The sequence below is a fragment of the Fukomys damarensis genome, unplaced genomic scaffold (genome assembly GCF_012274545.1).
Source record: "Fukomys damarensis isolate Sample0158 unplaced genomic scaffold, DMR_v1.0_HiC HiC_scaffold_19, whole genome shotgun sequence".
Lineage (NCBI taxonomy): Eukaryota > Metazoa > Chordata > Mammalia > Rodentia > Bathyergidae > Fukomys > Fukomys damarensis.
In genome coordinates, this window is record NW_022900931.1 from 28,237,811 (window position 1) to 28,265,345 (window position 27,535).

General features: G+C 54.4%; 1 protein-coding gene across 1 annotated transcript in view; it reads left to right on the forward strand.

Annotated features, from left to right (window-relative positions):
* Positions 1–27,535, forward strand: part of Cracr2a (calcium release activated channel regulator 2A) — an 88,673-nt gene that overhangs the window by 25,829 nt on the left and 35,309 nt on the right. The window contains exons 3-8 of the mRNA XM_010611579.1: positions 4,002–4,113; positions 5,024–5,192; positions 8,618–8,764; positions 19,064–19,154; positions 21,902–21,997; positions 23,725–23,912. Of these exons, the coding sequence (XP_010609881.1) occupies positions 4,002–4,113; positions 5,024–5,192; positions 8,618–8,764; positions 19,064–19,154; positions 21,902–21,997; positions 23,725–23,912 (803 nt within the window). The remainder of the gene's footprint in view (positions 1–4,001; positions 4,114–5,023; positions 5,193–8,617; positions 8,765–19,063; positions 19,155–21,901; positions 21,998–23,724; positions 23,913–27,535) is intronic.

The following is a 27,535-nucleotide window of genomic DNA, read 5'->3' on the forward strand; positions in this document are numbered from 1 at the left end:
GTCTGCAGGAGGAGACACTGAGGAAGAGCAGTCCCCTTACAGCCCACTCAGCTCTCGGGAAAGCGCTATGGCCCGTGGTCCCTGGGCAGATCCCCTGGTACCACGCACAACTGCTCTGTGTGCAGCCCCCATCCCCATGCACAGCATTTGGCCCCTGCACACCTGCTTCCTGGGCCTCAGCCCCAGCAGCCTCGGGGGGCCGGTTGGGGAGCTGGCACTGTCCTGTGAGGCTGTGGGTATGTGGGAAGGCAAGTGCAGGGGCCAAAGGAGCTACAGAGAAGCAGAGGGAGGAGGAATCCTGGAGGCCTTGCAGTTGTTTTAAGAAAGAGTGAGAGCTATGCTCCTCCCCAGGGCTCTTTTCCTTCTTTCATTTTCTTAAAAAAATTTTTATGCATATAGCAAGCTTGACTATGCAGCCATCGTAGAGGTGGTGAGGGTCTGAGCCCATCACCAAACCCACTACCAGGGAGGAACCCAGTGCCACACATTCTGGGCAAGACCCTCTTGAGCGGTACCCCATCCTAGTCTTGGGGATTTTAAAAGTCAGGGTCCCTGGTAGTGCCCTGGAAGAGCGGAAGTGGGTGGCCCTGTGCTGGACTTCCATGGGGGTGCTGGTGGTGACGGTCTGCAGCCCCTGCTGGGTCCTGTGCTGTGGTGACCCATCCGGGAGTGGGCAGGAGCTCCCCTTGGACTGGGCCTGGTGCCGTACCCAGAGAAGCAGAGTTGTGGGCCGAGGACCCGGAGTGACAGTCAGTCCTGCTGCAGAGGCAAGAAGGACACAGGCAAGAGGGCCGGGCTGCTGGGGCCACAGACACCCAGGAGCTGGCCAAAGGTGGGTGGGCTGCCCGTAGTGGGCAGGGCAGTGAGTAAAGTGACTTCGGGCCTGGTCTCAGTGCCCCGAGGTAGGGGACATTTACCGCCTAGAGCATCGGCTGGCACAGAAAATTCAGATGAGATAAGGCTTGTGACAGAGACTGCAGTCTGCGGAGCCTGGTGCCCTGTCCGCCCCACCTTGGGAGCTGCAGACATTGTACCAAGAAAGTGAGGAGGAGCTGAGGGTGGAGGAGAAATGACAGGTATGGGTGGGGGGCTGGCATGTCAGGGGCTCCTCAGCCCTGAACAGCAAGAGACAGACGAGAGCTTCCTCCCATCTCTCTCCCTTCCCCTGCCCGCTCCTGGATGTGTTCAGAGGCTATGAGTGTAGCAGAGGTCATTCCCGGTGGCTGGCGAGGGGGACCTTGGTGGTGCTAAGGGTCAGCGTGGACAGGTGACAGAGGTGCGCTCGCCAGAGGACAATCACTTGGGAGAGTTCGACCACTCCTGCCCTGCTCCGGTCCCACTGCTGCTGCAGGCAAATCTCAGCCTCACTGCACAGCAGGATAAATAATCCTTTCCCTACCCTACCTATCTCAGTTAAAAATGAAGACAGCACCAGGGGCCCAGGGGACCGGACCAGAATAAATTGATTTTGCATGGCTCTGCAAGCCCTGAGAAGAAAGATAAATAAGAGACAATTATGGTTATTAAAGCTAAAAGACTTTTCAAGTAGGGCCAACAGAAAAAGGTGAAAGAATCTGGTGTAGAGCAGCCTGCAGAAAAAGCAGGGCACAGACTGCAGGCCAGGGAGAGAATGAGGTTTACTCGGAAGACACAGCTCAGCATTCCCCATGTTGAGGAGCAGCAGAAAGAGGAAATGGGCTGTGAAGTAAATGGAGGGTTGCGATTGGACAGCAGGCGGGCTTTATGACCAGAGACGCTGTTAGATTCAGGAACATGCCTATGGTGAGACCTGCAGTTGCTTTCCCTGGTCCATACCAGCAAGAGAGAAGGTGCCCACGTGTGGGTGGTTTGGGTGAGAGGCGGGCTGAGGGTCCCACTGCCCCCAGAACTTCCCCCCAGCTCATTCCCAGCTCCAGTACAACACGAGGTAGCACATTTCCCATCTGATCCAGCAGTCCTGAGTTGAGGGTGAGGAGAGAGGAAGGCTCATCCCAAGGAGGGACTGGAATCCAGCTGTGACAGGAGCTGGGGTTAATCCTGCCTCCGTGGTAATGCCCTTGTTTCCAGCGGAGCCAGTCAGCTTCTGGTGTGCAAAACTGACCCCATGTGCCCATGTTTTTCCTGTGGCTTTTGAGACAGCTGGTTTATGGCCTCTGACCAAGGTCAGTGTTCCCTGTCTGCAGCCTTGGCAGAGCAGCTTTGTGCTGTTCCTCAGGCAGGAAGAGGGACAGTGGCCCATCATGAGTCCCTGGGGAGCCCTCCTCTGAGCACTAGGGCTGGGTGGAAGGGCCCTGTGGCAGGGTGCACATTAGCCTTGGCCTGTGTCAGGCAGGAGGTCAGAGCATGGTGGCTGCTTGGGTTCCTGCCCTTCCCTCTCCATGAAGGCCCCACTTAATGGTGACCTTGTGCACCACCTGGCCCAGCTCCCTTAAAGCCAGACATCCTTGGGGGGCTGATACCTAAGGCCACTGGCAGTTAACACTGAAGGAATTGGCTGCCAGCTGGGACAGAGTGGTTTCCAGATGGGCAAGGGGACCTACACATACAGTGCTGACACCCGGAGCCCCCACAGGGAAGGTGTCGGGAACCTGCCAGGTGGAGGGGAGAGCCCTTGCAGGCTGGGACTGAGTATCTCTGTGCCTCAGGGGCACTCGCTCCCTACTCACTCTGCCCAACACCAGAAGGAATTGGTAATGACACACAGAGAGGCGCAGAATGGAAGTAAAATGAAAAAGTTTATTTTGTTGAGAAAGGTCAATTGCACTTAAAGGCAGTGCCAGGATGGATCACATACTGGGCTATAGGGTTTTACAGCCTTGATCTCATTCAGGTGGTTACATTTCATTCTTTCAGTTCACATTGCTGATATAAAAATCATAGTCATAAGACAGTTAAATTTCAACCCAGATATAGCAATTCTTTGTTGTTAGGGAGTTTACCTTTAAAATTTGTCTAGCTATGTATTCTAGCCCAGGGGAAGCGGGTGTTCCTGGTCTGGAAAGCAAAGTTAACAAAGGCTCTTTTCATCTTGACCTTTACAGTCACTTGGTTTACAGAACTTTGGAGCTCTGGCTCTTGATGTGCCCTGTTATCTCAGGATGAGGCCAGATACCTCATTCAGTGGTTAATGCCTCGGGTGACTATTAATTCTGAACTCAACAAAGCAAACTGCTGTTAGCGAGAGCAGAAGTCATTCTACATTGTGACATTTCATAGGTTTTTGCTATTTATAAAAGTTTTCTTTATCAAGATGCCTGACAGACCTGGGTTTGTCCTTGGGCAGGTGATTTCTGTTAGGGAATTGACCATGTTAAAGTATGCTGTGACGCCGCCTCACAGGCTACATTCTCCTGGTACATCTTGGCTCCTAAAATGACCTCATGCCCTTATCTCTGGTTTCCCCCACCCCCCAAGGCCACAGTGGTCCAGGAAAGTTGAAACCTGTGTCTGTAGGACTGGGCCCATAAAAGCAATCTGGCCTGTGATAGGATAAAAGTAACTCACTCCTCATAAATAAACAATAGCCCACCCCAAACTGATAAAAGGACCTTCCTTTCTTTGTTTTCTCTCCCTCTCTCTCTCTCTCTCTCTCTACCTTTCTCTCCCTTTCTCAATAAAGATCTCCTGCCGGACCTCTCGGTGCGTGAGTGGCCTAATTGGGAAGGGGCACCCGAAAGGACACTCGAACCTGCTTTCAATTTCACCACAGGTTCCATGTGTAAAATGGGGTAATGGTGCCTGCCTTAGTCATCAAGAGATAGACACACACACACACACACACACACACACACACACACACACACACACATTCAACACCACCAAGTGAGCTCTCTAGCTGCTTAGTCAGCACACAGTCAATGGGTTCTGCCCTAACTTGCACAGAGGAGGCTGCAGTGAAGCAGTGTGGCCTGGGTCCAGGGCCCAGCATCTTGGCAGGGTCCCTGAGCCCCAGGCTGGCCTGGGACTGAGGGACCTAACCAGTGAGTCTGTGCTGCTTTCAGAGGCTCCATGAGGAGCTGCCGCTCAGCCTGCAGGACCTGGAGGATGTGTTCGATGCCCTGGATGCTGATGGCAACGGGTTTCTGACCCCAGAGGAGTTTGCTGCTGGCTTCAGTAAGTGCTGCTCGTGTGGGGACCTTGGGTGCCAGGCACCAGGCTGCATGAGCTGCTTCCCCAGCCACTCTCAGTCTGTGGACTGCTCCCTACAAGCATTCCTGCCCTCCACCTGTTCAGGACCCTCTGCTCCCTTAGCACCCACCTACCAGAACTGCCATGCACCCCCAATATGGCAAGAAGGAGGTGCTAGGGCTCAGCAGGGATGGAGGCAGCAATGAGATTCATGCCCCAGTAGACAGAGTGGACAAGGCAGTGGGGTGACTGATGACACTTCCAGCCCGAGCCTGGCTCAGTCTTCCGAGCTGAGGGGACCAGCAGTTAGCGACTCCCTGGAAGTTCTGAATACAGCAGTGGTGCTCAGGGTAAGCAGCAGGAAACAGAGCTGAGATCCAGGAACAAGACAAAGACCCAGGAATACCGTCAGGTCAGATCACAGCAGGCAAAATCTCCCCTGTATCAGCTCCCTGCAAGAGGAGTCAGGTGTCTCGCCTGGCCTTCAGGATAAGCTGAATTTCTATACTCCGAGCCACATGCACATGGAGAGAGTGAGTCACCCCTTGAAGTGGAGGACACATGGCAGCACAGAGCACAGCACGGAGCTCCAGGCTGCTGGAGACGACAGAGGGGAGGAAGGTCTTAGTGTTTAGAGGGGAGAGCAGCGAGGACCACGGGGAGCCCTCAGACCTGTCAGCCTCCTGTCTTCCCCAGGCGTCAGCATCTCTGCAGAATGCTCATGGAAATGAAAACCACAGGCAGGCGCCCTGGGACCTGAGACACGCGCCTTCCGCTTGGCCGCACTGTCCCTTTGCTTCCCTCTGTGAACCTCTGGGTGGCTCCTGCCGGTAGGAAAGCTGAGCTCTTCCTGGGAGAGAGGCCGTCATTCAGATCTCTGTGCTCCCCTCCCCAGGCCACTTCTTCTCCAGCCAGGGTGCCCTGAGTCAGGGAGCTGCAGACCAGCAGGTGGCCCAGCTCCCGGAGGAGAAGGTGTACCAGTCCAGAGGGAATGGGGGCCAGGACGAGGAAGCCCAGTTCCAGGTGCTGATGGACAGACTTGGAGCCCAGACGGTGTTGGAGGAGTAAGTGTGATGGGCCCCTGGCAGACCCCAGCCTGAGGGGCCTGCTCAGCACCACGTCAGCAGCCTGAGCTGACCAGACCCGCTGTACGGCTCCCTGCAGTGCTGGACAGAGGGCCCTGCTTTTTGCCACCTGCCCTTGGCGGACCTGTCACATGTCAGACTCTGTCTCTGTTTCAGTTTTTCTTTTGGCAGACACTCCTCTGCTCCTTCTCTCCCCTCTTCTCCTGTCTCCTCACTCCCTGCTATGCCTTATCCTCAGGCCGCAGGTCTGGCTCTCCTCTGCGGCTGCTCCCACATCAGAGCTGTGCCCACCTCGGGCTTCGCAGAGATTCTCCCCACAGTGTCCTGCCACCATGAGCTCAGTGTTCCTCCCACGGTGCAGGCTACAGTGCACATGCATCAGCTCTCTTTGGGCTGTGCCCGCACAGGACCCTCGGGTGGAAGCCATGCACAACGTCTATGTGCAGGCCCAGCTCAGTCAGGAAGAGCAGCTGGGAAATTAGCCAGCTTCACCAGCCTGCTGCTTGGCTCCTCAGTGGCTTAGCTGAACATTTCAGATGGCTGAACTTCAAATTAAACGACATACCTTTGTTCCCCCAAAAGCAATTTGGAGTACAGAGATGCATGCCCTCAAGCCCCGACATTTAAAGTCAGGTAATAAAACACAGCAAAGTAGCAAAATGTGACATTGCCTCTGGTAGAAACAAGACGTTGGGCCTGCGCAGCACGCAGTCCTTCATCCCCTCTGCCCGTCATCTTCATCTCAGTCTGGGCCTTGACTGGGTCTGAGGTTGCATGCAGGGTAGGAATAGCCTCACACTCAGAGCTGATGTCCCTGAGCTCTGGAAGAGGCCGTGGTGGAGAGTGACGCCAAGGGAGCCACACAATATGTGAGCCAGGCTGTGCCTCTGTCAGCTAACGGTCCAGTAGAAAAGTGCATCAGGTGAGAAGGAGCCAGGCCTGGAGAGAGCAGCCGCTGTGCAGCTCTAGAAGGAGCTGTGCAGGCAGCACAGGGACACAGGTGGCATTGGAGGACACTCATTGGTCAGACACCTGACTCGTGCCCAGTAGGACAAATGGCAGACACTGACTGGGCATAGGAGCAGAGAGGGCAGTGCAGTGGGTGAGCCAGGCCACTGCCATGAAAGAGAAGGCCTCCCACCTCAGCCTCTGTCCAGCAGGAATTTTGAGCCAGAACTCACCCACTGCTGCTCCGAGGACTGTGTCATAGGCCTGTGCAGAACTGACCGGCATGTGCTATCCATGAAATGAAGGCTGTGGGAAGTCTTGGGAGGAGTCTCTAAGAGCTGATTGCAGAAGGTGGTGGCCAGATTTCCCTCTCGCTGAAGTGGCCTCATGCTGTACCACGAGGGAGCCAGCCTTGGCCAGGGGACCCCAGATAAGGAAAGAAGCCTCCTGCTACACAAGAGTGAAGAGCTCAGAGGTGCCAGAGACTGCTCATAGGAATGGTTCGTGTGCTGCTGTGGAAGAAGAGAGATGGAACAACTGACTGACTCCTTGGTGTCCTTTGTAGCCTGTACTCTGACACCCTTCTGAGACCCTAGAGTGTCCAAAAGTTGTAGACTGAACGTCTGAACTCCCACCTTTTCTTGGCAGCCTGATTGACTGAGTGATTTGTCAGGTTAGTGGGCTTCGGCTTATTTTTCATCAAAAGTTGAAAAATTTGGCTCTTGTCCAGAAATCTGGGATGCAGTGATGTGGCCAGATATGGCAGAGATGGACAGAGACCCTACCTAGCAAGGTGGACCTTCAGTTCATGATGCATGGACATCCCAGGGGAGTGTCTGGTGCACTGGGGCTGCTGTAATGAACCCCATTGATGGGGCACCTTCCACATGGCAGAAGTTGGCTTCCCACGGTTCTGGAGGCTGGGAAGTCTGCAGCTTTGCTGTCTGCTGAGGCCATGCTTCCTGATTCACAAACGCTATCTTCTCCCTGTCTGTTCTTAGGGTGGAAAAGGTGAACTTGGGCCTCTTGTACAAGGGCACTAAACCTCTGCTCACCTCCCCGAGGCCCACCTCTTCACACTCATCTCATGGGCCAGGCTTTCCATGTACGAATTGCCGTGGGGTATAAGCATTCAGACCACAGGAGGGAGGTCATTAGGTCTCTCTGAGGCCTTTTAATCTCCGAGGCCTGTGTGTCACTTTCATGGCACTGCCCACAACACGGTTTGTTGAGGGAAATGGACCTCGCTCTGGGAAGCAGAGGCTGCCTTCTTCCCCCTCTTGTGTCCTGGATTCTGGGTTCATTCAGGGTAGTGCTGGAATTACAGATGATAACCAGCACTTGTTGGGTGGATGTGTGGTCAGATGGATGGATGCACAGATGGATGGACAGATGGGCTCAGTGAGCAGGTGGATGTTAGGTAGGATGGCAACAAGAAAGGACAGAAGTGAAGGAGCGAGGGCCAGAGGGAGGAGGGAGAAGGGAGCGTTAGATGATCAGTTACTAGCCACAGGTGGCTTCATCTCAGAGGGCTTCATCTCTGTGGAGTGCAAAGAGTAATTCCTGTGCACAGCACGAGTAACACCCCTATCAGTATCACTTCCAGGCAAAGTTTCTGAAAGGCAGCACTTGTTACATAAGCACGAAGGATTTTACTCCTCATCGGGAGGGGTCCAGCTACTCTTGAATCACATCTGCCTGAGAATCAGAGGGGACAAACCAGGTTTATGCGTGGCTTTTGTTGGTCACAGGAGTAGATTTCTGTGCTGGGGAAGGGAGAGCCGATCCCAGACTGTGGCTGCAGATCTGGGCCTTGGACTCCGCTGCTCTGCTGGGGCTGCTTCCCAGCCTGACACTCCGTGTCCCCTCCGCCTGCCTCTGAGTCCTCCATCTTCTGCTTGTCTTTCTCTCAGTCTTACTCCTCCCTTCCTCCCTCGTGCCTGCCAGTCACTCCCACACCAGCAGGCCCCAGTGGGTACAGCGTACCCCCCCTTCCCAAGTGACAGCACCATCGCGTCATCCCTCTGATGGCAGGGCTGCCTCTCAGTGGAGAGGAATTGCCTTCGGTGGGCATCTGCTCTTGCCCTTAGCTTGTAGCCTTTGTCCCTGCTCACCCTGGCTCCCGGCCTCCTGTCCTCTGCTTCATGTTGTGATGCTTGTTCTGAGATACTGTGAGAGCCTTGCTGTGCGAGCTCAGCACCTCCAGGCCTCCTGAAGGAACACAGACAACAGAGCCATGCGGCACAGAGGGTGGGGAGGCTGCTGCGGGAGTCCTCAGTCCCAAGAGCGACCCGTGCGTGCCCAGGTCCTCATCTGTGACAGGGTGGCCGCTCCCACAGTTCCCGAGGCCGGGTGAGCTGATGTGCACGGAGCAGCTCAGAGGCAGCAAGCCTTCCAGGCGACACTGCTTCAGCCTGTTCACCTCCCATGGTAACCAGAGGCCCCTTCTCTCCCAGTGAAAATGACATCAAGCAGCTCTGGCTGCAGCTGAAGAAGGACGAACCTCATCTGCTGTCCAACTTCGAAGAACTCCTGACCAGGATCTTCTCCCAGCTCCAGGAAGCCCACGAGGAGAAGAGTGAACTCGAATACGCCCTAAAAAAGTGGGTACCCTGTCTTCGCAGCTCTTTGTCCCTCTGTGAAACCAGACCCGGTTTCTCCTGTGTTTCCCTCGGAGCATCCCGGGATGCCTTCTTGTCGCTGTCTGCTGCCGCGGGGCAGGCCCTGTGGCTGTCACTGTGTACTCCCAAGCCCGGTCATGTGGACAGGGCACGTGCCGTGTGCTAGGTGCTGTTCTGAGTACTGTGCATGCGCAGCTCGCTTGAGTGTCACAGCTGGTCAAGGGTAGGGACCATCTACTACTGCCCATATTTTACAGATGAGGAAGTCTTGGTACAGAAGCACACAGCTTCTCCGTGGCAGAGCTAGCCATCAGAGCCCAGCGACTAGGACGTCTGGGCAGGAAGCCCTGGCATTCTGGGCCTCTTCCATCTCCAGATGAGCTCTCATTGTGCCCAGGGCCCTGATGCATCTGCCCCTCCCAGCTACCCTCTCCTGCTGTGATCTCACCCATGGCTTCCACAGCCTCTCCGGGAGGAGCTGCTACAGAAGCTGACCAGTGTCAGCACAGGCAGGTGTACCCCAAGATCAGGCCAAGCCCCACACACCCATCCCCTCTTGGAAACCACCATGTGGTCGTGCACTGCCCTGTCTCTCCTCCACTCAACATGCAGTACACAGCAAGGGATGACACTGGTGTTAGGAGGGGAGCCCCAACCCCAGGGCTGCATAGGGCAGAGTTTGGAGCCCACTGAGAGCCAGGATGTGCCAGCATGTCACTGCCATACACTGGTGCCCATCCTGGGGATTTGTGCATACAGTGGTAGCAAACCAATGGCAGGAGTGCCGAGGTGTGCTACTGCACCACAGAAAGTCAAGAGGTTCCCCAGCACTGCACCATAGGAAGCCCCAGGGAGTCCACACTGCACTCATGGACCACCTGACCCTCCAGCAAAACCTGCTCCCTCCCAGAGCCACACTGACATGTCTAAGTGGAGGCTGCCAGCCCCCTGGAAAAGGAAGAGGCCACCCCGTGCTTGCTGGGACATTCACATGCACTGTGCTGGGCCTGGGGTCCTTCTCATCCTGTTGCTCACCACAGCAACCCTAAAGATCACTTGTGGCAGGTAGATGCATGTCTGGGAGAAAGGAACCTGGGGGCTCCGCATTCTGGGGAAGTTGAGGCCGGTAGTGCTGGGGTCACACTGTGGCTGGAGGATGGTCAGAGCAGTCAGGAGGAGCCCCCAGAACCATAGGGGGAGATCGAGGGGAGCTCCCATGTGCAGTCTTAGCCAAGGGAGCACGGAGTCAGGCGGACCAAGTTCTGCCGCTTGAACCTTGGTTCTGTGCTTACTGGCTGACAGCTTGAGCCAAGCCACTTCAGCTCTCCGAGCCTCAGTTTCCTCGTCCACTCTGCCATCTCCCTCAGAATTCTGAGCAGTGTATGCGACCCTGAGTGATGCTGGGGGTGCTGCTCACACAGCGGGGTAGCGATTGCCTCAGCCATTGTCTCTGTCGGTTGGGGAGGTCTGTCTGAGTCTGGGCATAGAGGGGAGGTCTAAAGCTCCTTTTGTCTTTCCGACAGCGGGGGTGCAGAAGTCTGTGCAGGCTCGGCCTCCCCGGCCCCCAGGTGAGACACGGATGACACTTGGGGAGCTCTGCCTTTACCACAGCCAGACACACAGTGTGACTGGGAGTCTGGAGCCACAGGCAGGGAGTGGCCCGCTCAAGTCTCGGCCTCTCTGAGCCTTGGCTTCCATCTCTGTGGGGAGAAGCTGGCTTATCGCTGACCCCTCACGGAGTCCTGGGGCAGTCACAGCAGAGCCGGTGGCCCCGCTCAGGGGAAGGAGCCTCTAGGGAGGGGACCGGGGGTGGCCGGAACACTACCAGCCCATACAGCATGCGCTGTCTTACCAGGACAGGGGCCCTGCAGAGCCCCTCGGCTGACGTCGCCTGATAGCGGCAGAAGTGCTTTGCCCTTTCAGAGTTCTTGTGATGAAAGTCAAGGAGTGTGCAGTCTCAGCCCTACGCAGCCCCATAGCTGCACCTTGCTGCACCATCCAGGTTCTGTGTGAAGACGGGAAAAGCAGAGGCTGGGAGGCTGGATCAGAGGTTGAGGGGATCAGATTTGGGTCTGAATCCTGGGTGCAGTGTTGACTGAGGTGTGTCTCATAGGACACTGCCACAGCCCCATGGTGCAGGGTGGAGGACAGAGTCAGATGCAAGAATCTGGGGTTAAAGCAGGGCCCATGCTGACCTTCAGGGTGAGATCTGTTCCTTCTGTGCCTTAGCTTCTGTCTTCAGGTGTGGGAATTCAACTGCAGCTGAGCCACACTCACCTGTTTTCTCTATGCAGAAATTCAGAGCTCTGTCCCTCTTAGCATGAGGGCTTAGATGATAGTTAGAACTTCCAGCTACCAGTTTCTTTGCCATGGAAAGCATTCTCTGCATTTACCTTTTGGGGGAGAAAAAAAAAGCTTTAAATCTGCAGGGGACATAGAAAGATGCTGTCTGGAGCAGCAGCACATTCAGACCTCTGGACAGATTTGTTCAGGGACTCTGGTCTCCCACCCTAGGGGGCCCAACTTCCTTAGTCCTGGGTGGAGTTTGAAGTCTGCCCTTTTAAAGTATCAGGACAAAGATAAATCACCTTGTGTCTGGGGAGAGCTCTGAGCTCCCCAGACATAAAGCACTTCCAGGACCAGATGTCAGTCAGGCTGAGCTCCCCTTCTGCAGCTCGCAGCCCCAGATCGCTGCTGTTGCAGGACCGCACTGCACAAACCCCGGACCCTCCCTGGAGCCAGTCTTGCCCTGTCCATCTGAATCAGGCCACAGGAGGCTTCATGGGAACTCGGGGCCACCTCACTTGTCCCTCCTCAGGTGGCCTGCAGACCCTTTCCATCTAGTGTGGTTTCCCTGGGCTCTGGGAGGTGACCAGACCGGGAAGGACCAGAGCAGACAGGCAGCCCAGCTGTACAGTGGGAGCCCACTTCTGTGGCTGGAGTTCTGTGGCTGGCACAACTGGGAGAGCAATCGGCGACAGGGGAGATGTCACATTCTCGGCCTTGCCTGTGCAGAGAGCAGCATCACTGTGTCACAAGTGGCCCTTACATCCCCTGGGCTTCAAAGACCTTGTGAGAGCCCGCGGCTTCGGGATGCAGTCTGCAGACTTTGAAAGCCAAAGCAGCGTCCTGGACCTGGCCTCACTGGCCCAGATGGGAGAAGCCAGAGTGGTCATCCAGGCACAAACCCAGGTGTTTCTGACACAGGCAGCTGCTTGGATAGTGCTGCCCTCGCCTGTTCTCCCACCAGCTACCAGCCTGCAAAAGGCGTCCCAGGGAGCCTTCCGGCCCGTGCCCGCCTTTGCTCCCAGGGTGAGCGTGAGTTCTCGGTGAACACTGGGTGAGCACGGGCTTAATCAGTTGTGTGTGACTTAAGGGTGAATCATCATGCGAGGCAGAACAGCGACGTTATCATTGCCTTGTGAGCAAATGGAAAGGCGAGGGCTGCGCGTGCTCCGTGCACACCGTGGTCTGATTTGTAAACCTGACTAATGAATAATGCTTTGCTTTATGGTGGGAGAAAACTGCAAAGTTGATTTTACACAAAGCAGCAGAGTCTAATTAGGAAGAAACCATCCATCTTGAAAATCCAATTGGTGATTTTACAACCTTTGCAGAATTTTCTACAAACCCTTGCATTCTCCTTTCATTCATCCACACCCCTATCGCGTGTGCACGATGTGTGGGAGAGACAGATGCAGAGGGACCAGGGCAAGTAGCCAGGGGCTTGCTGAGGTAGGGAGAGGCTGAGTTTAGGGAAAGAAAACCCTGCCCAGGACGTTTCCATTCTCAAAGACTGCATTTGCCCAAGGAGGACGGCAGGGGGCAGTGCGGAGCCGAATCCCGACGTGCTGCTCTCAGCCCCAGCTCAAAGCTGCTCCTCCTTTCCTCCTGAGCGCTGGATCTGGGGCCTTCACGCTGTGGTCAGGGAGCACGAGAAGGGCACTGCGCGTCCTTGGCCGCCCGTGCAGTTCGTGCTGGACGGTGTGGAATCGAAACCACGACAGTCTGAGTGACAAGTGCGGCCTCAGCCTCCCCTTCGGGCACCTGGGGAAGATGCTGCGCAATGCGGCTGGGACCAGAGCCAGCCAAGGCCTGCGTGCTCCTCCCCTCCCTAGCCCTTGGTAATTTGCTGCTCTGCCGTGTACCCTCGTTTTCTTCACATGCGAACGAAGGGGTCGGGGATGCACGCTTTGGGTGCCTGCTTGCGATACGTGAGGCTGTGTTCACCCTGGGGTTCGTGTGTGGGCACAGCACATCCTCATCGTTTTCACTTCCTCCCCTCTGCCCTTGTCCCAGCCCCTTTCCCGTCCTCACCAAGTCTTCCTTCCTGTTTCCTGTGGTCTCCCGTTTTGCTCTTTATTGATATTTTGGCTTTGCCCACATAAGAGAAACAATGGGACGTTTAAGCCTCTAGTCTGCACACTTTCTAAGCTCAGGGCTGCTCCCCCTGCCTCTGCACTTGCCTTTTCCGCTCTCTGCAGACCAGGACACGTGGATCTGACCACTTTCGTCCACAAAGGAACACACGACATCACAGTGAAGAATTCAAGGCCGGCAGCCACGTCTGCAGCCCAGAGAAATGCCAGTCCCTGTGTCCAAGGCCAGGGCTATCTCTTGACAGAAAGGACAAAGTTTTTTTTTTCTTGGGAGCATTTCAACACAATCCTACCTAGAATCCACGAGGTGAACTAGATGATTTGCTGAGCCCTTCTGACCCCGCCCCCAGCCTTTTCTCCATAATTGGAGGCACAGGAGAGAGGGAGTTGGCACTATTTCTTGTGAGCAGTGTTCTGGAAGGAAGGCCTTGGCCTCGATGCTATCAGCCAGAGCCCCACAGCAGAATGCTTTTACTCTGGTGTAGCTGGCACCACGGCTGTCGGTGTGCAGAGCACTTTGTGAAGGTCCCTGTGGGAAGCTGGCAGGCTAAGTTACTGCTCACACCATCTCCCCTCCTGGTGTCCTGCCAGTGATCTGTGAAGCCTTGTGTGTGAATTACAGTCTAAGCCTGGTTGTACATGAGAATGACGATTTCCCCACTCTGCCTCCCCGCCACATCTCCCACCCTCAGCCCCCTAGTACTCTAACAATACGCCACGCACACACACACACACACACACACACACACACACACACACAGCATCCGCCAGACATCCAGGTGACATTTTATCCTGAGCTAATCGGATCTGGATTTTTTGGTCCAGGTTTCAGTGGAACGTACTGTTCACTGCTCCAGATCTGCCCTGCCCTGCGGCAGCTCCTATACCTCCCTTCTGGCGGGGCTCTGAGGCCACAGAATTAGTCCCATCCTGCACCAGGAGGGCACTGTGGATCTCCGTGAGGGTGTGTGATCCTTGTGGCCAGCTCCTTTCCTCCAGCCATGTAGCCCTGGACTTGTCTTTGATGTTTAATTTCTGTTCTGCAGAGCACATAACTCAAGTCTGGATCATCTGACCCGGAATGTACTTTAAGAAGTCATGGGTGATGTGCAGATCTCCCCTGCCTGTACTTAGACCTCCGCCCTGAGCCACCTCAGGTTTTATCTGTCCCTGTCCTCAGTCTTGTAGTGTTTCTTATTCCTGCACACATTTTTTTCCACGAATTTGTCCTTCTCTCTCACTAAGAACTTAGGTCTCCTTTCTGCCCTTCTCTTGCACCCAATTCTCCCTTCTCAGTAGCTCAAAATGACTAGACTCTGAGATCAGAGAAAGGGATAGTCAAGTAGACCCTGCCAGGGGTTGGAAGTTGGAAGGAGTGCTTAAGGATGCTGGGGACCAGCCAGGATGTAGCTCAGTGGCGCCTCACCTGCCTCACAAGAGCATGGTCCTGAGTTCAAGCCCTGCACCTGAGAAAGAAAGAAAAAATAAGGGATGGTGAGTAACACAAGTTGATGGTTATGGCCATATATTATTAATCGATAGCTCAGAACACTCTGCTGTCCTATCTTGCTCACTATTTTTAACCAATGACATAAATTAAGGGAGATAAACGGGAATGTTGTATAGAAATAAAAACTTCCATCGATAAAAAGAACCCAACATGAATACACTTCCACACTGTAGCAGCATCCATTGGCAGAACCTTTTGGAGAAAACATCTTCATAAAAACAAGACTTTAGAAGACTCTAACATCAGTCAGGCAAAGGAACATTATGGATATAAAGTATTTTACACCATAAAACTTAAGTGTAGAATTTTACGCATTACAAATAAAATGTGTATTCTTCTTGTACAAGTCAGAAAAAAATGGATGTTTTTAGCTACAGAGCAAAGGGTGGTAGATTCCAAAGCATAAAGACCTTACCAGTGCATTCCCTTGCTATAATGCAACAAAACCAGAAACCAGTAATTTCTGTATTTTAAAAATTATCTTCTAAATTACCTTCAGATAAATCATAAAAACCATAGATTATTTACCTTAAATTCTGCAGTATGCTAAATTTGAGACACCAGAAGAATTTAGGAGGTCATTTCATACGTCACATGGCCAAGGGGGCCCCGCTGCAAAGAGACAAACTGAAGGCTGAACTGGACTGGTGACCATGAAGTCTAACTCTGGAGATGTTCATCTGTGTCCAGAAAGCCAACAGCAGAAGCACAGAAGGGGGAGGTATGATCGAGTAGCACAATCTTTAAAGCAGAAATGATCACACAGAAGTAAGATTTAGAGGTTTTATTTAACAAATGTGTCCCCATCCATGAACCACGGTGCGGCTGCCTAGGAAAGTCTGTGTGACTCTGGACGGCACGAGTGGACACGAACCGCCTGGGTCGGGAGAGGCCCTGGCTCAGGTCTGCTGTGATTGCGCTCGAACCCGGGGCACTGCGTCTGCACTCCCTGGCTTGGGAAAGATCGTAAGAGCCCGTTCCGAGGAGTGAAGGAAGCCCCACAGACTCACGAAATAAGTCAAGGAAAGAGGATGACGCACCGCTGGATGAAGCAGGGAAGCTTGGCCTGAACTTGCGCTCCTCAGATATTCGGAGAGCGTTCAGACAGCAGGGGTGAGGTCATTGGAGGACAGAGTTCTGGGAGTCAGAATATTCCAGCACAGAAGCTCCGCTCAGAGCGAGCGAGCTCCCCCGTCACCAGAAATGTTCTAGCCTAGTTCGGTTAAATAGTGGGTGCAGGTGTTGTGGCAAAGCTTGTGACCTTGGGAAAAGGAGACAGGTGAATCGGACAAACCTTCCAACCCCAAAACCTTCAGTTCTGGAATCTCATGTCCTGCCAGGGGGCAGGAGCTGCTGAGCTTGGTACACAGAGTTTTGAATAGAGTTGTTGCTGTTCTTCATTAGCATTTTGAGCACAGGGCCTGGAGGTAACACAGGGATCTGAGCATTTGTAGCCCAGTGGAGACAGCCCCAACCCAGCTGAAACCCCAAATGGTTCGGGACTGTTGGAAGTTAAACTTGAAGTGGCCAGATGGAGACGTAGGGAGTCAAGCAGTTCAGACAAGGGGCTGGCAAGGGTTGGGAAGATGAGGGCTCCTCCTGGAGGAGACTCCAGAGTCTGTCTGTGCACACTAGGCAGTGTGAGTGGCTTGGGAAATGATGGTGATGGAGATGTGCATGGTAAGCAGACATGATGGGGGTCTCTTTCCTTGGAGGGCAGAATACAGCGCCCTTGGCTGGCACATGGCTCGCTGCACACGAGGTCTTTTCAGAGGCCTCTCACTGTTCCACTGCACAGCCACCGCTGTCCCTGCAGACTCAGCTCCAGCTCTGTGCTTCCTGCTCACATGCCCTGCGTCACTCACAGCTGCTCTGACAGGCACTTTTATTGACTAAGCTTTCTCTGCACCTTCTGATCACCTCTGAGCCTTTCTAACCACAGCTGCCCTTCATTCTTGAAACTAAGACCTTCCCCCTCCCAGAGAGCCTACAGTCCCAGGAGTGAGCAGTCCCTTGCTTGGGTCTCGGGCGTGGTGGTTCTGAGCACTGGTCACCTGCACTCTTCTGCTGACTCGTTCTGACAGTTGGGGGAAGGAGCAAAGGGCCAGTGCAGCCCCGGAAGAAAGAGGTCAGAGCACTTCCCAAGGGCACCCCAGGAAATGAGCTGGTCCTGGGATCAGGGGTCAGGACTGGAGTCTTCTGACAGCGAGCTGGCTTAGCAAGGTGTTGGTGGGAGCAGTTTCGTAACAGCCCCCATTCCCAGGAATGTGTGTTCCGACCCAGGCTTGTTCCAATGCTGCTCAGCCTGGCTGGTATTTCCAAAGATCGGCTGGAATGAGACTGGGGGGCCCAGGGTCACTGAGGCCCACTGAGGTCCCAGGGCCTCTTCAGAGTCCATCTATGCTTTGGGAGCAAGAGACAGCTGAAGGCACAGTCAGAGGCTCTGTCTGCCTTCCTCCGACTTGTCTTACAGTAGTTGTAAAATAACTTAATTCAGGGGAAGCAAACTGGTGTGTGAGCATGAAAAATGGAGAGTATTAATTTAATCTAGTAAGTAAAACTTGGAGCAAAATTAATATTATACATTTAATGATATCATAAAAGTAGTGCCCTGCCTGGTTATTAGGCAGAAATGTAAACAGTTTTCTTGAATGGCTGTAATTAATATTGCTTTAGCACAGCCAAATCAATTTTTAAGTTGCTCTCAGCTCACTTCATTAGTTCTATATTAGAATTTGTGTCGTTGGAATCACTATGTAAAGTTTTTCTTAATACTATTTGCTGCCTAGCATCTGAGATTTTCAAACACAAAAAGGTAGATCCAGAGGAAACCAGCTTGCTCTCTGAAGGGTCGCGTCCAGTTCTGATTTGAAGGAGACCCTACCCAAGAACATGGACCTTTTCCTCTGAGTTTCCCTCTCAGAATTTCTTTTAGTTTCATGCATTAGCTGACAGCAAGAGCAGCACACTCAAGCATCTGTTTTATTCTTGGCCAAAAATACTTGTTACACTGGGGACCACAAACATCATGCTACAGACGGGCCCAGCTGGTGGGAGTCCTGGAGGACTGTCATCTCCTGCTGAGCACATCCGAGGCTATTGGCGAATAATTGCTGAAAGTCAAGTTTCTTGAGGGCATGGCCAACAGCGGACACTCAGAGGCTCGTGCTCCACTGTGAGAGCCCCAACCTTGGAGTCTCACGCACTTCCGGAGTGTAGGTCCAGCCCATGGTTTCTGTAGAATTGGAAAGAGGCTGTCGAGATGGCTCCATCACTGCTGAGCCATTCACCCTACGGGTGGCAAGCGAGGAGGGGACTGCAACTGGGCAATGGCAAAGCCTTGGACAGCCAGATAGTCCAGACTTGGGTTGGGGCCCCAAGTGGCCATCGGAGGAAGGGGTAACTGATGGGGTCTCAGGAGAATAACTGCAGTCCCATCCTTTATGTTGTGTTCAGAAATCTCCACAGTGCCTATTAGAACTGAGAACCTGGCCGTTTCCTCTAGGATTGAGGTCTCTTGAATAAAGGGCAGAGTGGCGTTCACCTTAGAGTTTAGTACAGCAGGTTACACACTCAAACAGGCATGGGGTGCTGTGATACCACCAGCCTGTGCACAGACCTGGAGCTCTCTTAACCAGACAGGGAGAGGACTGGAATGGAGGCCAGAGAGAGGGTCCCCCACTCTCTGTGTGGTCAGGGGGAGGATGCACATGTGCAGTTTCCTGGGATTAGTGACACTCTGACTACTGATATTCAGCTTCAGGTCAAATGCTAAGTCCAGGTCCTTCCTGTTTGGCTCCAGAGGAATGTTAGAAGGAGACTCCACTAACAGAGACAGAGGGGAGCAGGAAATGGTCATCCCAGGGAAGATATGCACACCTTTATAGGCAGGGATGCGGAGGTGGCATCATCATCACGGGATCTTCTGAGACGTGGATACACAGACTTCAGAGCATGATTTCAGGGACCATACAGTGACAACACAGTGTCAGAGTGCTGACATAGACAGATGGAGACAGCTTCTGAACCAGAAATGAGATTAACCACAATGTTGAACAGGAGAGAAACCCACCCCATGACTTCAGGCTGTCTGTGAGCACGGGGATCAGGGAAGCAGGGGCGGTGAGTCTGGCAGAGGCAAAGCCTCCGAATTAGCACAGATAAGGAATCGGCATCCAGGGTGGCTGCACCCAGCAGTGCGTGGATAGCTGGGGTGTGGTGGTGGGCCATGGGTGAGCTGCTGAAGGTGGGGTGTCCAGCTGGGCCTCCGGGCTCCGCGTCCCTGTCCGCTCAGCTGTGCTGAGGGGTACATGCTGCATTCACCCCAGAGCTGCACTGGAGAACAGGGGTCTCAGTGCCAACCCATCACACCCTCCTCTGCCATCTCTGCAGGAAAATTGTAGCTTATGATGAAGAAATCCAGCATCTCTATGAGGAGATGGAACAACAGATCAAAAGCGAGAGAGAGCAGTTTCTCCTGAAGGTGAGTGTCCACCCTCCTGAGGGCTGGCTGGGCTGACGCTTCCACACTGACTGCCTCCCCCAAACGTGAGGTCACAGTGCCTCCAACAGCACCGTCAGTTTTTCCTCTGCTCTATTATTCTTTTTCAAGTCACCTTTGAACACCGCACATCATGTACTTGTTTATTTGTATTCTTATCTGCTGCCTCATACCAACATAGAAGCTCCATGAAAGTGGGGATCTTTATCTTTTATTTACTGATGTAGCCTCAGCTCCTAGACCATGCCTGGAACATGTCAAGTGTTCAACAAATATTTGTTCAATCAGTTGGTGAATGAACAGGTGGATGGAGGCATGGATGGATGGACAGATGGATGGACAGATGGGCAGATGGATGCAGTAAATGCTGTATCAGTAAAGTGACCTAGAAGTTGGTTCTGACACTGGCTGTATCAAGGATCCATGTAAACACACCAGCCCCATTTCACACCATGCCCTGTAGCTCTCCCCAGGGGTTGATCATTAGCACCCAGGATGCCCATCTCATCTCCTTAGATGCCTGGAAAATGTCATCACCAAGAAGAGCAAACTACCATGCCCAGATACATGGGAGGAAGCATGACAGTCACACCCCTGTTCCTGGTCTGGCACACATTCAGCCCCTCTCCTAGTCCTGCTTTGTCTCGAGGTCAGGATTGGTGAAATTCTCTACTTAACCAAGCTAAGTAAGATCTTTTTTGGATCATATTCATTTTTTAAAAGCTACAGGAAACTCTATTATCCATTTAAGACTATTCACTTGGTGAGTTCTCTGCAGAAAAGCCTTTGAGCTTGACCTGCGGCTTCCTGTACCTCTCAGCACCAAGCCTGCAGTGTGAGCCCAGCCCCTTCCCTTGAACCAAGTTTTAATCACATGTTGCTTTGGAGTATCCTCACCACCACTGCATTTAGTATTGCATATGCCACTCAAATGGAGAGGGAATTGGAAAAACCCAGCTATGTCCTCCAGCCAGAGCCTCTGGAGCTTGTCAGCATTTCAGGATCCCTCATGTTCTCCTTGAAAGCTGAGTCCTTCCGGGTGCCCCTGAACTTCAGTAAAGCTCAATTGCATGCAGCAGACAGAGCTCACACGTTGCATTGGCAAACCCACAACAGTTTCCGACAGCCTCAGCCTCCCTTGCCCTGTGACAAGAAGCCACCCCTTCATCCCAAATGACGCCCTGCACAGAAGGAACAGGCTTTGGGGGCATTTGCCCTTCTGCCTGGAGCTGTGACTACATGTTGAAGACAAGCTTTCAGAAGCAAAAGACAGGCTGGGAGCAGAGGCTGGGAGTGGCTGGAGGGCAGAGGAAAACACTCAGGGGCAGGTTAGTGACCCTCGGGATGGGCTGGCTATGATGCTGTGCCCCTCAGCTCTCCCCTTCTGCTTCCTCATTCTCAGATACTCAGAGAACTCAGGGCTTGGGCTTGTGCTTTTGACAGGAGCATGGAAATGTGTACGATTGTCTTCCACAGTGCCGTTAAGCCTTGCAAAGTCTAGGGATAGTGCCATTTCAGTTTACAGCATCATGAAAAAGGCTGGACACTCCGGCCAGGGTTTGGATCCTTGTTCTGCACTTAGCCAACGGAGGTACTTGATCATGTGCACCCTAGAGTCCCGGCAGGTATCCTGTCCAGAGTTCTGCCCTGGGTGGGGGCTGACACCTGGAACAGGCCCTTTGCAGGGAATGCAGCGTCTTGCTGTCCCCACGATGTCTGTGGGATGCTTGTTCCTTGAGAAGCAGCCATGTGGAACACGGCAGGTTTCCTGATGCTGATTCTCCAGAAACACGGGGGGAGCAAGAGCTGTCTGATCACATGCTGCCTGGTTAAAATGAGGGTGGCCACGGGCTGGTGGTCCCCATCTACAGACAAGGGCCTGAGGAAGCCTCACCGAGGAAACCTCACCAGTGTCCAGAGGCTGTGAGCCTGGGACAGCAGCACCACCCTCAGCTGCTGCCAGCATCATTCCAACCTCCAGCCAGGGCCTCCTGTCCATCCTTGGAAAGGGGGCTGTCCCTCCCATGGGGACCTGAGGGTGCTCCAGGACAGAGAATAGGGGATTTAAAGGCTTCTTTTCTTGCATATTTTATACCTCTGTTCTCCTTCTGGCAAGTGAAGGGCCACAGGAAGCCTGAGTATTTTTGTTTTTTTCCCTTTGGGGTATTAGGGATGGAACCGAGGGCCTTGCCTGTGCCAGGCAACTGCTCTGCCACCAGTCCCATCCCAGCCTGAGGATTTTGTCTCTCATCCGTGAATGATCCAGAAGCAGCTCAGCTGGATGATGCAGGCTGGAGCCCACCTCCCCAGTGCCAGCTCAGGCCTTCCTCCAGGCATGAACCCCCATGCCTCACTTCTGCACCTTTTGAGCCTCAGCATCTCAGCAGGGGTCCAGGGAGGAGGGCAGACATCAGGGGCCGTCACGTGGTGGTGGGGATTGTGAGCACACCCACCCTCACCATGGCCATGCCCCTGTGTTTGCAGACACAGGCGGCTGCAGGGATCCAGCATTGGACTGGGAACAGAGCATCCAAACTGGAAGAGGCCCCCAAAGCCGTCTGCTCCCCTCTACCCAATATAGGATGAGCTGAAGCCTCGAGTGCCACACGACCCTGGGCTGTTTCCCAGAGGGTCGCTGGGGACAGTGGAGGGGTGGGCTACAAGCCATGCTCACGGTCCCTCACCGTGCTCTGTCTGAGGTCCCCCATGTCCCTTCTGGCACTTGGCAGGACACAGAGAGGTTCCAGGCCCGCAGTGAGGAGCTGGAGAAGGAACTGTTTGCCAAGGAGCAGGAGCTGGAGCTGCTCAGCCAGAAGCAGAGAACGGTAGGCTGTCATCGTCCTCGAGTCTGGCCTCCCTGGTGTTCGCCTGCTTTCCGTGCCACTCCCAAAACTTTTTGTTCACTCTGAGAAGGGTCATGGGGCTCTACAAGGTCCCCCAGGACTCCCAGGAAAAGGCCTCTCCAAGGCCTGGCTTCTGACTTGGGAAAGCCATCTCAGGTGTTTTCACACAGTGGCACCAGGGCTCGGAGGCTCAGGGAGCTGCGTGGTCCCCACATTTGAAAGGAAGCAGTGGATAGGTCCCTCCCTCTGCAGGGCCAGGAGATGTCCAGCCGGACAACCCTCCTGTCTGCCGCAGACTTGGACATTTCATCGGGCCATTTGTTCTGCTCTGCATCAGCCCGGGGGCACAGACCCCACACCCTTCTCTGAGGGCGCTGGCAGCTCCGTGGTGGGTTGCCGGCTGGTGGCCCTGGAAGACTTGCTGCCTGGGCAAGCGTCGTGCCCGCTGGACTCCTCCTGAGGCAGGCGTGCGTGGATGGGATGGGCACGGGGCAAGCTCCTGTGTCCTTTCACCTGGTCCAGGGGACTCTGCTTCCAGAGAGCCAACCAGACACTGCTCCCCGGGACAGAGAGGGCTGTACTTAGCAGCACATTAAAGCAAGCCTGGAGACAACCCTGCAGAGGGGGACGTCCCGCTACTGCTGCCACCCAGGCTGTGGATTTCAGGTCTTTCCTTTCTGCAGCAAGGCGATGGCAACTGCAGATCTGCCTGCTGCCTTCCTGTCCCCAGTCCACATTCACATCTCGCTTCTCCTCGCCTCCTACTATGCACTAAATTCCTAGCAATTACATTTCCCCCTCATATGAATGATTGCCACTCGATTTAATTACCGCACACTTGCCTGATCACACAGGAGCCTCTTGAGAGCCACACCAAATCCTTGCTGTTGCTTTCTCCTTCCTTTACTGGCCACATTCATTAGTGAGATTTATTATGATTATTTGCCTTGGTGTGGTTCTTCCTCTAGTGCGATGCATTGTCACAAGAAAAAGCTGAAGCCATCAAAATGTGGGTTTTTAGTTGCTTTGGGAACATGAGGAAACATTTGGGGCCTGTTAGACGAGCTTTAGTTATTGCCTAAGAATTTACAGGGCTTCTGGTTGCCATACAGAGATCTTTCTTATGTTTTTAAAATTAAAAAAAGTGGATTTATTTAGCTGAGAGGAGGTAAGGGAATAAATAAAGTTGCTGTCACCAGGCACAGTGGGGAAGGCTGGCTTTAGCAAGATGCCACTTAGCTGTGCTGCATCCCATCAAGGACTATGGGGAAGCAACTGGCTGAGGACTGAGGAAGACTGAGGAGATGGAGGGTAGACGGTACTGACTCCAGGACGAGAGACGCATGTGGACTGTGGGGTTCCTTTGCTAGTGGTGTGTTTGTTTGTTCATGGCTCTGGTCACGGAGCCTGTGGCCCAGGGGTTGGCAAGCGCCCTGTCACCAAGTTGCACCCTGCCGTGTGGGCCTGTGGAGTGGGTGGCTCCCCTGGCTCGGTCATTGGATCCTAGGCAGAGAGAGGAGAAGAGTGCCATGAGCTCCGAAGGCTCCCTCCTGCCAGCAGAGGTCTGAGTGTTGGGAGGGAGCGGGCAGTGCTGGTTTCAACTTGAGTCAGGGACAGTCCCGCCCTTTCATGGGAGAGTAGGGAGTGGCTGGGCTGGCCAGCTGCCTCCTGGTGGTCTCTTCTCACTCCTCTCTCCCACTGCTTTCCAGCTGGAAGGCCAGTGTGAGGCCCTGCACCACGACAAGCATGAGACCAAGGCCGAGAACACCAAGTTGAAACTCAGGAACCAGGGGCTGGCACAGGAGCTGGAGCGGGTCTCTAGAGAGCTGCAGGATGCACAGCAGCACCTGGGGAGCCTCCAGCAGGAGGCCTGCAGGCTGCACCAGGAGAAGGAGATGTGAGTCGGTCTCTCCCCGCCTCGAGCTTCTGGCATGCTGCACGCTCCCAGGCACTGCCCTGCCGGGGGAGTGGGGTGGGCCCACTGCTTGGGGCTTCTGAGCTTCTAGACCCTGAGGCCCTTAGACTGTGTGGTGCTAAGCACTGCCTGGGCCTGAACTAGACAACTTGGGAGGGTGTTAACGTGCTGTCCGTCAGGGACGCGTGGTACACTGAGAGCAAATGCTGTGTGAGCGGAGCACGGGTGCCCGTCACAGTTGTAAGACCTGGGGACTGGGAGGAGGGAAGGAGGCTTCTGCTTGGCAGATGACCTGGCAGGTTTGTGGCAGGGCTCGGACTCATCTCTGCAGTTCTGTCCATTCTCCAGCAGTGTTTTCCTATGAGACATGGGGCCCAGGTGCATGGCTGGTTTGCCGTGAAGGTGCTGTAGGGCCAGTCACTGGCTGGGTGAGGCCCAGAGAGCAGGAGTCCACTGCTGATCGTACTGGGGAGCGTGAGGCAGCAGTCTCAAGCCCAGGGCGGGAAATGTCAGGATTTGCCCACTGTCACCTGGCACGGCTGCTGTAAGTCTCCACGCCTGGCACCACACAGGGCCTTCGACATCACCCTTAAGTCTGGGCTTCCACAGCCCCCCAAGAGACTGTCTAGCATCTTGCTGCAGTTGGTACTGTTGTTCTCAACTTTGATGCACACGGGCAGAAACCAAGGTCAGACGTGCTGAGCGACAGCCCCAGGGTGCTCAGTGCCTGCCTGGCATCCCAGAGCTAGCTGGAAGTACAAATGTGTTTCCACACTTGGTCCCTCCTCTCAGGCCTCCGTCCTCCTGCAGCACCCTTGAGAGGCCACGCCTGAAGGGGCCTGGGTGCCCATGTCTGATGGCAGGGTAGGGGTCGCAGCACACCCCTGCACTCAGAGTTCTGCAGCTTAGGTGCCCTCTTGCAGAAGTGAAAACCCTGCCCTGTCTACCTGCTGGCAAGACCTGGGCACCAGGCCCAACACAGGGCCACACCCCTGGGTGGGTGGGGAAGGTAGCAGGCAGGAAACATGTCCAGTCTGGGAATTTGACCCAGTAAGATATTTCAAGCTTAAAGGAAAAAGAAAAGATTCCCCAAACAAAACCAGGACCTTCTGTCCCAATTCTTGGATGGCCACTTGTAGAAAGAACGTGTGTTCCACTGTGAGTAAGCAAAGCAACAACCACAAGGCAACAAGGTTCAGGCGCAGGAGTAAGAACAGAAGGAAGGATTCCAGCTCTTCAACTTCAGTCAAGTTCCTAAAGCAGCAGACATCTGAAGACAGGAGAATCAGGACAGCAAGCGGGAGTAAACAGTGCTGGAGAGGGGCTCAGCACGAGGACACAGCCTTCTAATTCTCGTCTTAACCAAGCCAGGCCCTCAGTCTGAGGAGAGCAGCGGGCAGGGAGGGGCGCAGGGCCCTCAAGCTGCATGCTCTTCCAGGACTCAGAGCATGGTGGCCCTGAAAGTTGTGGCCGCCCAGAGGGGTGGCCCACCCGGGGAAGCCCAGACCCAACTTCCTCCCCACGGACGGAAGCACAGAGCCAGGCTCCTGGCAGGACCCTAATGTTCACTCTGCTGCCTTCATTTGTCCAGGGAGAAGCTGAGGCTGAGCAGTGCAGTGACCAACCCAAAGCCCAGCTGGTCTTCTGGAAGCTGGGCAGTCGTCCTTCCCAGCCTGCGAGTCCCCTGAGGGCGCTGCCAGAGCTGAGCCCCTGCAGAGCAACTGGGAGAGTAGAGGGGGTGGAGAGTAAACAGACTTAATCATTTCCCAGCAAGAACTCTAGACAGGCAAAATTAATTCTCCTGTCATCAGAGGATGCTCAAGTAGGAGAACTAGATCTTCAAATGAGATAAAGAAAGAACCGCAAGCAGAGATAACGGAGAGATGGAGGTTGGGAAGAGCCCGGCACTGTTTTTGATTAAGTTATTTGGATAGGCGATTTACAGCGGCGAGGCATGGCAGGATGAAAGTTGGAAAATGGTCCTCACCACCCTCTACCTCAGCCCCTCAGCAGGGCCCAGTCAGTGTCGCAGAGTGAACTGGAGCAGCGCACGCGTGCTCTCTCTCACACACACACTGACGCGTACTTGGTGCAGCTCACACATGCACACCGCACGCAGTTTTTCTTTACAACAGAGCGAGCACACTGCTCTGCTTCGCCTCTGTCCTTCCTTGCCGGGGTAGTTTGCAGAGCCCCCGGTGTTTCATCTCCTCCTGAAAATAAGCCCAGCAGCTCCTCCCTAAGGGAGCCATAACACTCTCGCCAGTGACCACACTGAGCCGGCGGATCCTCCCAGGAGTGGCTGCTGGCGCTCTGGGTTAGAGGACTGTGAGGGCCACATGAGGGCTCCATCAGCGGAGCCTTTCTTTTGCCAGCAGAAAGCTGTGTACATCTGCATAGATGCGTGCTCACCAGGTGTATATGTGCACACGTGTCCGCGTGTGAATGTCTTGCACGTAAGTGTGGTCGTGTGGCTTCCTCTGGTCGCTGGTGCCACAAACGGGATGAGGAGACCCTGAAGGCCTGCCATTTAGGAGCTGGCCTGCCCCACCCTGAGAACCCAGGCCTGGGCCGCCGAGCACCTCTTCCCCAGCCGGATAAAACGGCTGGCACTGGTGAGCAGGTCACGCAGTCCCAGCGGGGCAGGCACCCACTTGGTAAGGGGAAACCTATTGTCTTCCCTACGCTGAAGTTAAGTATAACTGGCAATCAAATGACGGCTGTGCAGGAGGGTGGTTATCAGGGCCAGGTGGGCTCAGGAGGGAGGTTCAGCCTGTACTTGTCCTGGAGCAAACCCACCATCATTCTGTAAAGGGAAGTGGAGGACACAGACGCCTGGCAAGGAGCTGGTTTCTTGGGTGCTAGGCGAAGCCCTGGAACCAATCTGCTGGTTCTGCCGGCACCCTCGGGCCGGGACACAGCCTGCCAAGCACAGGCTGCAGCACCTGGCTGGGCTGGGCTATGGCGCCTGTGTGGGACTGGGTGGCAGGGGCACTTCCAGGCCAAGGCTCAGAGCCAGAGTGGGAAGCAGGCGGAGTGCAGGGCGGAGCAGGCTCACACTGGTTCACTGCGCCCCACCCCGCTTCTCCAGAGGTCCTGAAGGCCTCCCCCTGCCTTTCTCCCTCCATCCTGTCCTTCCTCCTCCCTTCTCCTTCCCTGCTTTTCCCCTGTCCTCCACTCTCCTGTCTCTGTCCTCTCCTTCTTCCCTCCCTTTCCTTTTCATCCTGTGTAGTCTGGGCCTGTGTTGAAGGGCAGAGCACAGTATGGCTCCCAGCCTTGGCTGCCCTGTGCCACCCTGTGCCAAATAAGCGCAGTTGGTACATTCACCCTACATTATAGCCAGAGAAAGGAAATCCTGTCAATAGTGGAAAACTCCAGATGTTTAGGAACAGGTGGGGACTTTGGGGGGAGGCAGGGAAGGGACAGTGACTCCCAGATCATCTGAGACCATATTGATGTCCCTCCTTGGAGCTGAGATGCAGGAGTCTGGGACAGACACACAGGTGCCCCCAGCCACAGGTGGGCAGGTGGGGCTGTGGAAGAGGCGGGCTCTGGAAACCACAGTGTGGTGGAGGCCTGGGCTCAGTGTGGGACGTCTGCACCAC